General features: G+C 41.5%; 1 protein-coding gene across 1 annotated transcript in view; it reads left to right on the top strand.

Moving 5' to 3' along the window:
- Window positions 1–17,638, top strand: part of MTCL3 (MTCL family member 3) — a 31,638-nt gene extending 14,000 nt beyond the window's left edge. Inside the window, exons 5-6 of the mRNA XM_080586794.1 lie at window positions 15,139–15,210; window positions 15,841–17,638. Coding sequence (XP_080442920.1) covers window positions 15,139–15,210; window positions 15,841–17,202 — 1,434 coding nt within the window. The 3' untranslated portion in view covers window positions 17,203–17,638. The remainder of the gene's footprint in view (window positions 1–15,138; window positions 15,211–15,840) is intronic.
- Window positions 17,639–17,744: the final 106 nt, after the last annotated feature.

A 17,744-nucleotide genomic window follows, 5' to 3' on the forward strand; every position in this document is an offset into this window, starting at 1 on the left:
AAAGATGCCTAGAAGGGTTTCTTTTGGAGAGTCATTGAAGCTAACGTGCTGCTTTGTGGTTTCTTATTAAATCAGCATAAAGCTTGCAAGGACATGCAAAAGGAGTGGGTGATTTGCTTGCTAATGGGAAAGCATTAATAAAAGTGGCATCTGTAGTCAAAAAGAATATATCTGGCATATGTATGAAACAGAAAAGAATTTAACCATCACAAAATGAAGTTAAGTTTGAGCAACACTTTTGAGTCTGTAAACATACTGCTATTGCTCTGCCTTGATGGAGGCAAGAGAGTTCCTTCCTTTTGGCAGGATATTACTTTATTTGCCTTTTTTTTCCTGTGATGGATATGAGCAGCCTTAGATTTGCAAGTTCTCCAGTCAAAAATATTATTAGTGATGCTACAGGTAAAATCAGTGTCCCTTTTTATTAAGCTCTATAAAAATAAAATAAAATAAAATAAAATAAAATAAAATAAAATAAAATAAAATAAAATAGGTAATAGCTGTCTTAAATAAAACTGTACTGAATGGAGGCACAGAATGAAAACAGAATAAGAGACAAGCTTCCAAACACTTAGAAACCATGTGTTAGGGAAAGGACACAACTCCCCTACATCCTGGTCTTAAGTCAACACCTGAGATCATTTATTGTTTGGATCATGATTCTCAAAGTTGCTTTTGGTACAGATTTGCTTCCATTATTCAACAACTATATTTGTAAAATAAATGTGTGGTGACTGTGGCTCGGGTAACTGGTTATCAGAGAAAATGGTTTGAACTCACAAAGGGGAAGGCTGGAAAAGATACATCTGTGTTACTTACAGACCTTAGGTTGTGACTTCCTTGAGATCTGAAGGAGAGGAAAGGGCTTTTTTATCTCTATCTCAGTAGGCAATGTTGCGAATGACGTTAGTAAGGTCTTCAAAATACCATACTATGTTAACAAATGAAGGTTTGGGAAATCCATTATTCCTTGTTTTACCTTGTCATCTTGTAATCTCATGCTGGCACTGTGCTGCTTGTAAGTTTGAGAAGTTTACTTTTTTTTCTAGGAAAAGACGTGAAATTTTACGGGACATTGCAATGGTCCTCAATTACAGATGACAAGTTTTTAGTTTTGCATTTCCCAGTTTCAGTTTTTTTTACTCAGGTGGACATTTAAGTGTCCAAATATATAATTTAAACATAGAGGTACAAACTTGACTGCTCAAATGGAAGATAACTTAAAGTCCAAGTGTAAAAATGAGCTCCCTGCTCTAGCTGGCATTTCAATAATTGTCATGCTACCTTTCACAGTTGTATCCATAGTTGTATGCATAGACCGTACATAATTCACACTGGTTCTTTTGTTGTTGGTTTTGCTTAAGTGTTTAAAAGTAATATATTATGCTTTTTAAATTCCAACTGCAGTTTTATTTTTATCTATTGTCATTTTTGGCAGGTGTCTGGATTTTTTTTTTAATTGTAAGACACTATGTGTGATTTTCTCAGTTTCTTAAGGAAAGAAATTGGGTAATAGGCCAAATTCAACCTCTTTATATTGCTACAGAAGCATGAAGGGGACTATAGAGGTAGACCAGGATTCTCTAGATTAAGAGGAAATCCAGATGACTTTGCAAAAGTACTTTCTATCAGCTGGAATGGAGGCAGAATAGAGACATTTTTGAGTGCTGAACCAGAGGTCTAGATATATGTTATAGTACAGAATCAATATACACTAAGTATCATAGTCTTACTGGAAGTCTCACCAAAGCTTTGATGAATAACAGTAATAAATGATTTCTGCCTTTTATACCACTGTGTTCAGTCCACCGCTTAAGTGCACTAGTCCCTTCAAGAAACACCTGGAAAAACAAAGCATTTGCACTGTGTTAATAAAGGTCAAAGCTGAGGTTGCTTCAGACTGAAGGGAATATTACAATGGCTCTGTTTTTGTTCAGCGCATTTACTTGCTGCTGTCTTCAGGGTTTTTTTCCTCATGGTCTTAAATTGAGTTCTTTTCAGCCACCCCACATGAAACAGTTTTTCTTGTTGCTTTCTTTGGTGCTGATAGTGAGTCCACAGTTAAAAATCCTGGTCATTTTGTCACCTAGCAGATTTATTAGCTATTCTGCATATGGAATTTACCAGTGCATCTTTCAGGTGCCTGTATTCCTAATGGCTTTTGGGCAGAGCTTCACAGCCATGGGTAGTTTCTCTCTGCCTTAGGAAAGTAAGCAGAAAGTAGCACCGTGGAGGTAAGCACTGCTCTGTGTTTTGGCTGAACTCAGCTGCCAGCAGGAGGAATAAGAACCTTGTCATGTCATAATACAGATGGCTGTTGTGAAGCATGTCATGGGCCCTCAGGGTGTAATGTCAGTGCGGTTTCCAGTGTAAAAGCAGGTGAAAGAGATTGGCAAGACCTCAAATGAGAAAATGGACAAGAGAGCCATATGCAGAAAAACTCTCAAAGAAATTGCAGAATTTACTATTCAATATGTTACTCATTACTTTTTCAGAATGATGGTTCTGTGAACCTAGGTGGCTAGCATAAAGTGCTTGGTAGTTACAGAATCAGAAACACCAACTGAAGCAACTATTAAATTGAGTTCTTCAGCCACCCCACATGAAACATTTTTTTTTTGTGTTACATTCACCCACAAACCATGTCCCTAAGCACCAAGTCCAACGTTTCCTTAAGCACCCCCAGGGATGGTGGCTCCACCACTTCCCTAGGCAACCCGTCAATGCCTGATTACTCTGAGAAGCAAAAGATGTAGTGTGATACTCACTTTTGATTGCACCATACATTTTGGTCCTTTTCTTTTAAAGTTCTTGTCTCAGCCACTTCCTCCCCACCCTGCCACCCCTTCCCCGCCCCCTGTCCCCAAAAAAGAAAGAGGCAATCCAACTTGAATGTTTTGTTGCAAATGCTCGATAATGTTTCTTGTGTTTGTCTCCAATGCACTTATCAGATTGTGCAGTGTGTTCCCTGGATCCCTGGGAAGGCAATGGAGAAATAATTCTGGAAGCTATTTCCAGACATAATAAATGCAAGAAGATGACTGGGAAGAGTCAGCATGGATTTACAAAGGGAGAATCATGCTTGACAAAACTGATAGCTATCTATGAAGAGATTATTGGCTCAGTGGATGAGGGTAGAGTACTGGATGTTGTTTATCTGAAGTTTAGTAAGACTTTCAACAATCTTTCGTAATGTTCTCCTAGACAGGCTGATGAAGTGTGGGATAGATAACTGGACAGTGAGGTTGATTGAAAACTGGCTGATGAACTACTAGGCTCAAACAGTTGTAATCAGCAGCTCAAAGTCCATCTGGAAGCAGGTGCATAGTGGCATACCTCTCAGGGAACAGCAAGGGCCAACTGCTCACAGTGAGTGGGAGCCAGGAGCCACATGCAATGACACAGCTGAGAGGGCAGGAGCCCCACCAGTGACCAGTTCAAGTGCCTGAGCATGGAGAGCAGAACAGGCCTGGGGAAGGCAGCTGTCATCAGCTGAGGCCGGATCATCTGACAGGTTTGTGGTGACGAGGCAGGTCTGAAATTAGTTGGGGAAGTCAATCCACAGGTTGGGATCAGGTCCAGTGATGAAGAAAGAGCAAGGTCAACCTAGAAATTCAGGCCACAGGTCAGGGTTAAGATCGACAGGGTCTGTGGCCAAGCACAGCAGTGACAAAGCTGCAGATGGGTACAGCTATCATAGCTGAGGCAGGGACTCAAGGCACAGGTCTGAGCTTAGGTGGAGCTCCTGGACCCATGGGGTGTGGATGAAAGCCCCATGTGAAGCTCATCAGGGTAATCAAGGCCTATTAACATGCTCGGGCCTCTGGCAGTACCCCAGGGGTCTGGATCAATAGGGTCCATGGCTGGGTACAGCTGTGGTGATTTAAAAGACTGTGCTCCTCTGACACTGCTCAAGAAGGGACTGAAGCCCCTGGGCTAAGCTGAAATGGGGCTCCTGGGCCCATGGGCAGAGTATGTGAGTGAAGGTAGTCAGAACCACTAAGGCAGATCATTGGGTGCCCTCAGGACCCTGGAAGGAGAAGAATAAGGGGGTGTGTGCATGCATGTGAATCATATCAGTATATATAAATACCTAATAGGAGGGTAGGAAGAAAGTGGAGTTGGATTTATTTCATTGGTGTCCAGTGACAGGACAAGATGCAATAGGCACAAATTGCAGTGCTGGCAATTCTGTTTAAGCATAAGAAAACATTTTTGCTGTGAAGGTGATCAAATACTAGAACATGTTGGTTGTAGAGGAAGGAGTCTTCATCCTTCAAGATATGCAAGACCCCACAGTACTTGGCATTGGGAAGCCTGCTTTATTTGACTGTGCTCTGAGCAGGGTTGTGTTAGATCTCCAGAAGATGCTTTCAACCTTAACTATTTCGTGATTCTTTGATTTTTTTCTCGCTTCTGTTGTCTGTAATTGGCAATAACAAGCATAATCTAAGATCTCATTTTGCGGCAGAGCATACAGGGGTAGAAAAGGTCAGTTCTGGAAGGGAGGAAATGAAATGGTTTCCAGGTTACTTCTGTTAAACAGAGGACTTTGGAGTCTGTAAAGTTGTCTTCTTACGCAGAACCCAGCCAGTGAAGAGGAGATCAGATGCAGGTACATCAAGCAGGGCATTTTCCCTGCTGCTCTGATGTGCCCCCTGTTTCGTGCAACTAGTTTGTTCTGTGCAATATAACTCTGTGTGTGTTCTCAGAGTATTAAACCTTCCATCAGACAGATACCTTACATGCATTAAGGGGAGTGATGTATGAAAAAGGAAGCATAACAAAGAATTATACCTGCCACAGTGGTGGGGAATACTTCCCAACAAATAGCTTCTGTGGCTGGGCTGTACAACAGTAAAGACTGATTGTGCAACGTGATTCTTCATGGATTACCAGTGTGATAGTTGTGCTCTATCTCTTAACAGTCCTGTAATTGTACTACAGTTAGGAGAGCAGAATGGCATGTTTTGAGCTGCCTTCTTTTAGACTCTTACATTTGCATATATTTATAGCCATATTCTGTGGTGTATGGAGGTGAGCCACTTAACAGGGAGAGCACTCAGCTATAGGGTGTGCTGGGTGCTGTGATCAGCCACACTGCTCTTATGAATTGTACTAGGCAGGAACAAGAACACCAAGCTTATGATGTTTGTTCACTGCAACCTGGAGGTTTATTCTTATTGCAGTGTTTGTAACATCATGAAATGCAACCCTCTGGCATTTTAAGATCCAGGTCTTGATAATGCTCCACAGTTACAAATTGCAAACATTGCATTTATTAATCTGAAGTAAAGGGCAGTGGATTAACCTTTTATAGGTGCAGGTAAATTTTTTGAAGTGTTTGTTTCTGCTGAGATGTTTTGGCATATTATGTTTTTTCTTCCTGTTGTTTAAATTATCAATAGCACTTATTGAGATGTGTAGAGTGAGTGGATATCAATTCTGTTTTTCTTTGTCTGATCCTAGTTGTATGATTGTGTTAATTGAATTTGACTCTCAGCCATGAGTTCAGGTTAGGATAATAACCAAGCTCTTTGCTCAGGTCACAGATGAATACTTGCACTTACAATGTATTTGCCATGCATCTGTTTCCATCAGTGTTGTGTATAATGAGAGGCTTCTATGTCCCTGTAAAGCATGACTGATGATGACATCAAAGTGGCCTAATTACCAAGAGTGTTTTGTATTACAGGCTTGGCTGAATTATTTCAATTTTTACAGATGCTTGCAGTTTAGATCTTTGATTAAGTGACTAATTAGAAGCACCAGTAACAGTGCCCCTGGAAGAGTTTTGAACTGGAATGTTGCCTTGATGATACACAGATACACTCAGAAGGTTCATTTTCCTTGTGGTGTGCTTCTCCAAGTGGTGTTGCTGAGTTCGCAGACTTTGGTACAGTTTCATACAGTCAGCAATTGAGGCCAGAACTGTATAATATGATCGGCCAGTCTGGCCTCTTGAATACCATGGGTCATAGAATACCTCAAGACATTTTATTTAAACAATACCTACTTTTCAGAACAAGTTGCTGGTCTTCCGTGAAAGTTGACAGCTACAAACAGCCTACCACAACTCTTCCTGAACTGTTGCACTCTTCCTGAACTCTTCCTGAACTGTAATGGGTAAAATTATGCACCTCCCTTCTCATCTGAATTAGCTGAAAGCAAGTTACCAGCCAGGCAACATGTATTCCTACTACTGTGCTAAATTCAAGAGTCCAGCATCAATTCTTTATTTGTTTTGTTGTTGTTTGTTTGTTTTAATCTGCATGCTTAGGGTTAACATCATTTAGCCATCTAAAAATTAATCTGTTAACCTAAGTTAGGAATTTGGCCTCCCTCAGAGAAGAAAGATGGGCACTGCTTGAAAGTGGTTCATTCCACTGGTCTGAGGGCGGCATGACTCCGTGGAGAGGAACATCCATTTCTAGAGACTGCACAGGGAACCTCAGTTTTGACATCTACATCCTAGGACTAAATTAAGCCGTTTGGTCACTGTGGTGGTTTCAGCACCACCACACTGCTCTCTCATACTCCCTCAGAAGAACAGGAGGAGAAAACATGATTGAAAAAAGCTCATGGGTTGAGATAAGGACAGGGAGAGCACTCACCAGTTACTGTCACAGGCAAAGCAGACTCAGCATAATGGAATTAATGTAATTTATTGCCAGCTGATAACAGACTAGAGTGGTGAGAACTAAAAACACCTCCTCCCCATCCACCCTCTTCCATCTCCTCTCACCCTGAGTGGCGCAGGGGAACGGGGAATGGGGGCTCTGATCAGTCTATGGCACTTTGTCTCCGCCGCTCCCTCACGGTCCCTCTCTGCCCCTGCCCCACGCGGGGTCCCTCCCACGGGATGCCGTCCTTCCCGAACTGAGCCCGCGGGGGCTGCCCACAGGCAGCAGCTCTTCAGGAACTGCTCCCACACGGCTCCGTACCACGGGGTCCATCCCCCAGGAGCAAACTGCTCCAGCACGGGTCCCCCACGGGCGGCAGCTCCCCCCAGACCCCCTGCTCCTGCGTGGGCTCCTCTCCACGGGCTGCAGCTCCGGCCCGGGGCCTGCTCCTGCGGGGGCTCTCCATGGGCCGCAGCCTCCTCCAGGCCACATCCACCTGCTCCACCGGGGGCTCCTCCACGGGCTGCAGCGTGGAGATCTGCTCCGTGTGGGACCCGTGGGCTGCAGGGGGACAGCCTGCTCCACCGGGGGCCTCTCCACAGGCCGCAGGGGAACTTCTGCTGCGTGCCTGGAGCTCCTCCTGCCCTCCTGCTGCACTGACCTGGGGGGCTGCGGGGCTGGTTTTCTCACATTTTCCAACTCCTTTCTCCCAGCTGCTGTTACACAGTCATGGTTTTTTTTTTGGTTTGTTTGTTTGTTTTTCCCGCTTCCTGAAATCTGCTCTCCCAGAGGTCCACCAAGTGACACTCCCTGGCTCATCTCCGGCCAGCAGTGGGTCCCTTTTGCAGCTGGCTGGAGCTGGCTCTGATCTGACATGGGGAAACTGGTAGGCTCTACCACCCCTGCAGCCCCCCTGCTACAAAAACCTTGATTTATAAACCTTTTACAGTCACAAAAGTACACTTGAACATCACTTCAGCTGATTTTCCTCTTTGACCCTGTAGTCTGTTTCAGAGATGTAGCTTTTCATGTTCCTTCTAGCCTATTGTCTAGGCTGTTTTCCTATTGTCTTAGCATAGCTTTCACTCTTTGTTTTTACATGTGTATTATCACATTTAGTCATGTTAAAACAGATGTTATTTCATTGCACCTAGGTTGTATGAGTGACTCTCCTTTTTAACATTTCTCCAACCTCTATCTGTGGTTTAAATCCACGATTATTTTATGTTTTTCCCAGGCAGGAGTGAAAAATGTTAATTAGGGTAGGACCAAGAATTGATTCCTGTGAGACCCCATTAGGACTGCTGTGGTGTTAATTTGCAGGTGATTTGCTGGTTCAGTGACATTTATGATAAATGCAGAAGAGTGGATGTTTGCTCATGACGGCTAGTTAAAAATGCATCCCAGTGATCAAATATTTATAATGAGCTGAAGACTTCATTTTAGAATGAAATTTCCTCATTCCTAGCAAAGGGAACCTTTAAATGAGAATCTTAAGACAATGTCTACATGAAGATTTTAAGTCAGCCTACAATATACAGCCCCTTCCCTTGCTGGAAATGAGCATCTCCCTTAAAAATCTAAGCAAGTTTCATTTAAGAGGAAGAGGCATGGGAGCTAGTCACGGGTTTTCTCAGCATTTTGTAGTCAGTGACTTCGCTGGTCCCCTGCTCTAGCCAGTGCTGCAATATTTTGCTTCCCCTCATCTCCATCTTTGTCTGGTAAAAATACTGGGAAAAGCACTGGGTGCAGGCTTATGAGTGTAATAGACCAGAGAGCATAAGATACGAGACAGAGGGAGAAAGGTGGGTGTGGGGATGTCCAAACTGCAAAAATGTCTTCCCTCCATTTTAGACTCTAGACTACTTGGTTTATTTTTGTGGTGTGCATTCTTGACATGAGCTGCTCAGCAAAACGTAGATTTAATTTGTGGCAGGATCACACTGGCATAATTTAAGAGCACTGCAATCTGGTCTTCAGTTTTCAATAATCTAAATTCCTAAAAACCTTTAAAACTTCCCCTCATGTCATGTTGTAGAAAATATTTCTCAGCCAATCTGCAGAATGTTAGCTTTACAATAGAACTTCCCCAAGGAAATGAAGACAAAAAAGAGATGAAGAGAAAAAGAAGACCCCTCTTTCTAGTGAGTAGAGTGGTGATTGCTGACGTGAGAAATGGATTTCTTTCCCCTGTTAACAGAAAATCTCCTTCTCACTGCAAAGACCTCTAGACCAAGTGTAAATTTCAGAATTTTTCCTAACTGAATCCATCTCAAATTTTTGCATCCTCTCAAATGTAAAATTTGATTTTTATGTGAGTTCTTCTGTAACCAGAAGTGCTGTCTCTGGTGCACAGACTTGTAGGGTGAGCTGCAAAGCTCCTTTCTCTGTTGTGTGCCTACAAACCTAAACACGTTCTTGTACATGTTCGTGATGCCACCATTCCTTGTGAATCCAGCTGAGTGACTTTAAGAGCTGACTGTGCATACTCTTCAGTATAAAATGAACTTGGAACCACTGTAAACCTGTGGTCAGCCCCCAGCTTTGCAGAACTGGCTTCTGTGTACATCTCTAGTGAGCAGTGCATGTAAAATTGTATTTTGATTTGGTAAAATCTAAAATGTATTTTACTGATAACTGCCATGTCTGTGATTTATGATCCTTGCTGTTGTTGTATGGTGGTGTTTTGAACTGTGTTGGTATACTGTCTGTCATACTGGCAGTCCCAGATAACAACTGGGGTGCATTGTACTGGGCACTGTGCAAACCCTGACGAAAAGACTGACTCTTTTCTCTCAGAAAACGTAAATAACTAAGCTGACAAATAAACAGCAACTTAGACAAGCACTAGGAAATAGATTTAACTAGAATCACCCTGCAACAAAATACCTTATTCCACTGTTTTCACTTCAAAGGTTTTGAGTTCTGAGATTTACTCTTGCATTTCAGGATTAGGGAGCTGAGTGTTAGCTGACTCTGATTTCTGCATCCCTAATGAAGCCTAGTTGGATAGTGCTGGGGAACTAAGCATGTCTAGCTCATTCATCATTTAAAGGGTTCAAATGGCAGGAGGCATCCTCCTCTTCAGGAATATGCTTTCACTGTTTTCAGATATCCTGGTAGATGAGGGAGTGTGCGATCACAGAAAAAGTATCAGAGTTGGTTGGCTATTTGACCTGGTCATACCCAGAGCTTTGGAAAGGCAACTTTCATCTTCTACTGCTCAGGACTTTCTTCAAATAGGAAAACAGAGGAAGCAGGTGTAATGGAAGCAAATGTGCTGCTTTGTTTTATTCATTGCAAAGAATGTTTTTATCTGGTTGCATCACAGAGTTATCATTATTATAGGAAGAAGTTATATTATAATTGTATTATAATATAATTATATTATAGGAAGAAGTTCTTTACTATGGGGGTGGTGAGGGCCTGGCACAGGTTGCCCAGAGAAGCTGTGGATGCCCCATCCCTGGAAGTGTTCAAGGCCAGGCTGGATGGGGCTTTGAGCAACCTGGTGTGGTGGGAGGTGTCCCTGCCCATGGCAATAGGGTTGGGATTAGATGGTCTTTAAGGTCCTTTCCAATCCAAACCATTACATTATTCATTGGTTATTTGTTTTAGTAATGTGTTTTTCATACAAAATGTAAAGGATTTTTCTAGGTAAAATGCAAATGTGTGTCTTTTTCCCTCTTTTCATTTATTTATCTTTTTCTTTTAATTGACAAATGAATAATGGTAAAGGATCTGAAAATGATAAGTGAAGTAATTCATAAATGCAAATAAAATTATACAAATATTTAAGGATAGTTGCTCTTTTCTCTTCTGAAATATGAAGACGTTCAAAAGACTAAAGATGTATTTTTCTCTCCTTGATTGCTCTCATTTCATATTGTTCTTCAGCAGTGTTTTCAAATACACCGGTTTTAATATGAAGAGAACATTTCTAGAGCTATTAGGGGTATGCTTAGACCCACAGCTCTGTGTTTGGTTCATGGACTTGGGTGCTCTGCTTCATTGCATTTCCCACATCCCCTGCATTTACTTTCTCGCCTTAATTTTGCAAGCAAGTAGAATACTGAAATACTTGGGTCTGCTGCCCTTGAAACAGTGTGGAAGGAGTAAAGGGTTTGTGTGATTCTACATACTTGTGCCAACGACAGACAAAGCCAGTGTCTTGAGTTTGTTACTGGTAAACAGCCGCCAAAGTGGCTGGCACTTTATGTAGTCTGTATGTGAAAAAGGTTGGTAGAGTTGCAGAATAAGGGAGACATTTTAAAAAACAAAGATTGCTTTCAGGAGACAGTGTATTTTCAATTTGCCAACGTGGAGAGTGTCCAGTTATTTTTTACCACTTAATCTGATACGTTGAATTAGACTCAGTTGCAGTAAGCTGAAAAATCTGTCTTGTGTCTGCTTTGATCCAGATCCATGAGCTAGCCGACCATACTTGCCTGAAAGGAAAGTACAGTGAGAGTCTTAGGGCAAATTTCCATTTCCCTGATCACGGTCACCCTGCACCAGAGGCAAGTTTGTGCTGCCCCAAAGTTGTTCAATATTCAGTGACTTTTCACAGAATCACAAAGTGGTTTGAGTAGGGAGGGACCTTAAAGCCCATCCAGTTCCAACCCCCCTGCCATGTGCAGGGACACCTCCCACCAGACCAGGTTGCTCAAGGACTGTAAAGATGTTACTTCAGGACTGTAAAGGCAGTGTTAGGTTTGCTTTGATTTTTGAAAGCTCTGTAGATCTGTCACAGCAGTTAGGAGGCAGCTGTGAGTGTGTACAGTGCAACTGTGCAGGAATGAGAGGGGCCAGTTGCAGCTGTGGAGGTTCAGACGCTGCACATCCTTTGCCTTGTCCTGCTCTATGAAGAGGGATAAGGGCTGCTTGGGGAGCCCTCCGCGCCCATAGATCCCTTTATGTGTAAGGAATTCCTCCTGTGGTTGTATACATTGATTTTTAGATTATTTACCCTCAATAATAAACCTAAGTGTCTTGAAATCTTGGTATGTTTTATTCAGGGCTTCTTTATAAATTGCAAGGAGATTTACTGTAGTTTAGAGTCAGGTAGTGAGAACTGAGTTCATTTTACAGCTTTGCTACTCGGAGTGTGGTGCTGTTATTTCATCACATTGTGTTTTTATAAAGTAAATTTCAGATCTTTTTGTATCCGTGAAGCACTCGGCATTACAGGTGGTTAGGATTGCACATTTGGATTGCAGCTTAAGGCTGGCAAGAGAAGGATTTTGCCATCTGGTCCTGAGAAGTACTTAGCGTCTCCAGCAAGACATTGGATAAACTCCAGTGAGGGGTCACTGGAGAACTGGTGCTGCTGAACATCGCAACAGAATTGCCCGTTGCATGTGATCTGGTGTGCACATAATGCAGACATTGTCTGTGGGCTTATCTAGACTGTGGAAATCTCTCAGCGTTGCCAGCACGCTGATGCAGCCTTGTGTGCGCTCACAACAGCGAATGCTGGAATAGTCAGCTCAAACCTGGCTGTACCTCCTTCTTCCAGAGGTAAGCAGAGCTTATACAATACAGTGATATATGCCCCACTTGCTGCTCTTATTACCCCTAGCACTGTTGAAATATTTCATTACTACTTGAGCAGTTTAGCAAACTCCCCATTGTAGAAACAGTATGATAGGCATTTTTTGCTTATTCTTTTCTCCTGCAGATGGGTAGCTTGGTTTGAGGTTATTAAAACCATAAAGCTGTCTGGGTAGCATACTGATCAGATAATACAAAGGCAGTCTTGTGTTTATTACTTTTCTTTTTCTCTTTTTAAAATTCATAGTCATTAAATAGACTGAACTGCATGTAATTTTAAAAAATATGGAAGAAAAATTTTCTGAGCCCTAAAATTACCCTTTGCAACGAATTCTCAAAACCAGTTCTAAAATTTGAGGGGCAGTTTTTTTTTGCTGTAGTTGAGAAACCGTAGAGGTGGCCTCTAGGGACAATCACAATATGCTTTGTGGTACACTGTGCCACGGGAAAAGGATCAGCAAATGGAGAGTTATATTAAAAGAGGATCAAACACAAAGTTTTTTGAAAAAACAACTTTTGAACTCTGAATAAATCTCTCAAAATTGATTATTTATAGCAGGATATACTGCTTGATATGCGGCATTCTTCATTCAGTATGAGTATTGCCTCAGTGTCTTAACATGATGTTTATGGGGCACTGTGATTTTGAAGATGCCATCTGTCAGCTGAGGTGTGTAAATGAGATCGTAACCTCTAGTGACCAGAAATTGTGTCCTGGTGTTTTTCACAAGAAAAGAGATTATATAAATTCCCGCTGAGTCTAACCTACTTACCCAAATCATCCTGCCCATTGAATTGTGTATGTTCTTCATTGCTTTCTGCTATGAAATTATGTTGCTAAACACCATCATTTCATTGGTGAATAATATAAGCTCTGTGCGTGGTTTGTTGTAATTCAAGTAGAGCAGAATAGAAAAGTGTGCCTAGTCATTAAATAGCCACAACTATTGCTGTAGTTAAAATGGTACTATCCTGACTGTATCAAAAGGGGCTTTAACGTTAAAAAAAAAAAAAAAAAAAAAAAGATATAGGGAGAAAGGAGAAACACAAGTTTTTAGTTTTATCTCAAGTCCGTAAAAATACTTTTTGCCTCTAGGATTCTTTTTTTTTTTTTTTTGGTCATGAAAAAGTTTCAAAGGTTTCAGATATATCTCATATCTTCTGAAAAGTTGTAGGGTACACAAGAAGATGTAGCTTAGCATTTCAGAACCTCATTATGTGTGGAGAGATGCTGAGCTTGGCAAGAAGGAATTTATGTAATCAAGCAGAAATATAGTTTAACTATCCCTTAGTTACTTTATCAGTGGGTGGCATTGGCAAGAATCTGGTGCAAGCAAAAGTTTGCAGTGATAACTGATCTGGAAAGGGGCTTTTTATAGTGGTATAACTAATGGTAATACATAGGAGGAAGGTGCATCTCTGAAAGGTTAACTCTTTATAGATTTGCAATTCAAAAAGAAAAACAACAAAAAGCCTTCTACATGCACATACCAATTCTGTAACAGGATAAGACTGAGTCCCTAAGTAGTTAGCTTTATTTTTAAAGGAAGAGGTGAATTAATTTAACTATTCTTGTGCCTTTTCTAGATTCTTCTAGAATCCTGTGATCCACAGGTATCTAGCTGAGATACTAATCATCTTTGGCTTTATTGTTTTATCTACTGAGAGCGCTCAGCATTTCTTCAAGAGACAAAAAAATTTTGATTCTGGTTCTTGGTGAATCCATCTGTGAATTTTAGTTCTTCTTCCGAATCTGAGCTTATATTAATTCTTGTATAACTCTATAGGGATTTTGAGCAAAAAGCCTTATAAGAAACCATCTCTTAAGGTTGCTTAGATTTACATGTGAGTCACTTCTATGGCATTGCCTTTTCCTTTGGAGTGAGCAGTCCACAGAGCTTAATATTCATTAGGAAGGTGATCTGCAGAAGAAGGAGAACAATTGGTACCAGCATAGGTACCAATAGAATACAGGAAAGGATTGTAACGTACAGCATACTTGCCCACTGTACTCTGTTCCTTGAGGATTATGAACAGATTTGAATTCCCACTATATAGAACTGGATGGCTTTTAGATACAGCTGTTTTCTCCCTGGCTGGTGCAGGGAAATGCATGTTTCTCAATTCTCAGTGGCACAAAGGCTCTTTTTACCAAAGAATAATCTCAGAAGGAGTTGGTGACAGTTGTATTACTGCCCTGCTGCAGGGGCTACATTTTACCTGGGGAGCATAAAAACTGGGAACAGCTGCAAGTGGGATGTTATGTATTAACATATTTTCTCAGGCACTTTCCTCTCCTGCTGTTTTCTTGATGATCTGTATTGAGTGTTGACAGTGGGATGGTTGCAGTTGTTTTCCACTGCTACCACTTGCCTGCTAATGATCTTTTTATTGTTAGCAATTATGTGATTTTTTTCCAGTAAGTTTTGAACCCAGTGCATCCTGCTCTAAAAACAGGAATTTCTTTTCTGTTCACTTTGGCTACATAGCACAGGTGAAAATACCAAAGAAACGTGTTCATATGGTGGTACACAGATGTGTTTGTGTGGTGCTGGTCATAAGCTAATTCACTTTCTGTAGGACTTTGTAATCTGAGCAGCTTTAAATCACATTTATTGAATATGTTCAGAGAACAGAACAACCCCAGTGACCAGATCTATGTGTTTGTCTGCACAGAGTTGTCTACAGCATAGGCCTGGGAGAGCTGCAATGGTAGTCCACTGCAAGCTTGAAGCCTGTGGGTGGGACACAGAGAAAGATGTGCTTGTAGATGTACGCCCAGGTCAGCTGGTGGGATGTCACTGACATTGATTATGTGGTTTACCTATGTGGTTTGTGTCATCTCAAGGATTAAAAGAAATTACTGCTTTTATGTTTGCATTTGTTTCACTGTTTAGAAAGAATGACTAAATTATATACATCTTTAATGAAATATTCAGTGCCTCTCATTTTGTTGTTGCAGCAATCACTGAAAAGAAGAGGGAGCAAAGACCTACAAAAATCAGAAAAAAAGTCACAGCAGACACCAACAGAGGTATGTCGAAATAACAGTACTCTGGATCCTCATGTGTAGGCTTCAGGGACACTCTAGAAATGATGTATATGACATGCAGTTTTGCACTTCAATTGCTTGCTGTCTTTGGTCTTCTCTTTATACATATATGCTGCGAAATGGAGAACTCTTACACCATACCTGCAGTCAGCTGGCGTGATGTCAGGGACCACCTAAATGAACCACTGGTGCTGCAACAGAATCCACCAGCTTACATGTGCTCTGTATATTTTAGGCAAAATAAGTAAACGAAGCACCAGTGGAACAAGATTATAGGCTTTTTGTGTAGAGATTTCAGGGTATTTGAGGACTGTAAAGCCTGTTGCAGCATTGCAAGTCTAGAAAATACAAGGTGCCCCTAACGGTATTTTCTGTAGACTATGCAGACTTTCATCGCAAGTAAAATAGGCTTTCTCCCTCTTTTAAATTGAAATATTTATTTCCCTCTCTTCTGCCTACTGATCAGTGAAAAAAATGATCACGGGAAATCCTCTTTGTTTCTAAAGCCATGTACCTGTGATTGTTGATCTTGTAATTTAAGACCATCTACTGGAGGTCTCCTGTTTTACATCAAGTTTCTTGAAATACTTATTTTTCCTTTTTTTTTCTAAGGAGGACAATGAAGACCTGAAATGCCAGCTACAGTTTGTCAAAGAAGAAGCAGCCTTGATGAGGAAGAAAATGGCCAAGATTGATAAGGAGAAGGACAGATTTGAACATGAGCTGCAAAAATACAGATCATTTTATGGGGATTTGGACAGTCCCTTGCCAAAAGGTGAAGCAGGTGGGCCACCTACCACAAGAGAAGCTGAACTTAAGCTTCGATTGAGACTTGTGGAGGAGGAAGCTAACATTCTTGGGAGGAAAATAGTGGAGCTAGAAGTAGAAAATCGAGGACTGAAAGCAGAGCTTGATGATTTAAGAGGAGATGATTTCTCAGGGACCGCTAATCCGCTCCTGGGAGAACAGAGTGAATCTCTGTCAGAATTACGACAGCATTTGCAGCTAGTAGAAGATGAAACAGAATTGCTGAGGAGAAATTTAGCTGATGTGGAAGAACAAAACAAGCGCATAACGGCTGAGCTGAACAAATACAAGTACAAGTCTGGGGCCCATGAGAGCTCCAGGCACCATGATAGTGCGAAGACAGAAGCACTGCAGGAGGAGCTAAAAGCTGCACGAATGCAAATCAATGAGCTGAGTGGCAAAGTCATGCAACTCCAGTATGAGAACAGAGTTCTCATGTCCAACATGCAGCGCTATGATTTAGCCTCTCACCTTGGGATCCGTGGCAGCCCCAGAGACAGTGATGCAGAAAGTGATGCAGGAAAAAAGGAGAGTGATGACGATTCCCGCCCCCCTCACCGCAAAAGGGAAGGGCCCATTGGTGGGGAAAGTGACTCCGAAGAGGTACGAAACATCCGGTGCCTGACACCCACGAGGTCTTTTTATCCAACACCGTCTGGATGGCAGAAAAGCTTCACTGACAGGCAGCAGATGAAGGACATTCGCTGTGAAGCTGAGCGACTGGGCAAGACAATAGATCGCTTAATTTCTGACACAAGCACCATCATAACAGAGGCAAGAATTTACGTAGCTAATGGGGACCTGTTTGGACTGATGGATGAGGAAGACGATGGCAGCAGAATACGTGAGCATGAGCTTCTCTACCGGATCAATGCGCAGATGAAGGCGTTCAGGAAAGAGCTCCAGACTTTCATCGACAGACTTGAAGTTCCAAAGTCTTCAGATGATCGAAGTGCAGACGAACCTTTGTCAGTGAGTCAGGTAGACTTTTACTTATTACGGCCTACAGGTAAAAAGGCTTGGCCAAATGAATTAAGCCTAAAATTTGATGTATGGCATATTAAAATTCTTACACTAAACTGTGGACAAAAGTCTCTATTTCTTAAATTACTTAAAATCCTCATTTGGCCATATGAAACCTTGTTCTACCAAGGGGCCTACTCATGAACAGTGAATAAATCTGGTCTGCATGAATTTAAAAGAATTATACTCTAGGTATAATAGAGAATATAATGTACTGTAGGAGGTGAAAGATTTTACTCCTTCTTCTGGCTTTGCAGCTGCATTTGCCAGAGTTGTGCCTTCTAAAGCAGTGTATGATAGTATTTTTGGCACATAAATGAGCATGGTTATTTTCTTGGTGGTTGGGTACCTGCTAAATGAATAAAACCAAAATGTATTAATTTTAAACAGGAGGAAGCATACAATTTCCAAAATTATAAAGAATATGACAAACCACGGAGAAAAATAAACCATGAAAAATTATAAAGTCACAGAGCCACACAGTAGTGTGTGAATATTGGAATTGCTGTAACTGGTTGTATCTTTTGTTAAAAGGCTGTGGGTCACTGCTTACATGCAACAGTGACTAGCGTCTTGTATGCAGTTCTTTTTTATTCTTCTCTCATCCTCTAAGGAAAGAGCCAACGAGCATCCTGCATGTGACGTGCAGAGTTGTTCCAAAGAGGTTTTGGGGAGCAAATTCCTTG

Source organism: Anser brachyrhynchus (genome assembly GCF_964034855.1).
Source record: "Anser brachyrhynchus genome assembly, chromosome: 3".
Lineage (NCBI taxonomy): Eukaryota > Metazoa > Chordata > Aves > Anseriformes > Anatidae > Anser > Anser brachyrhynchus.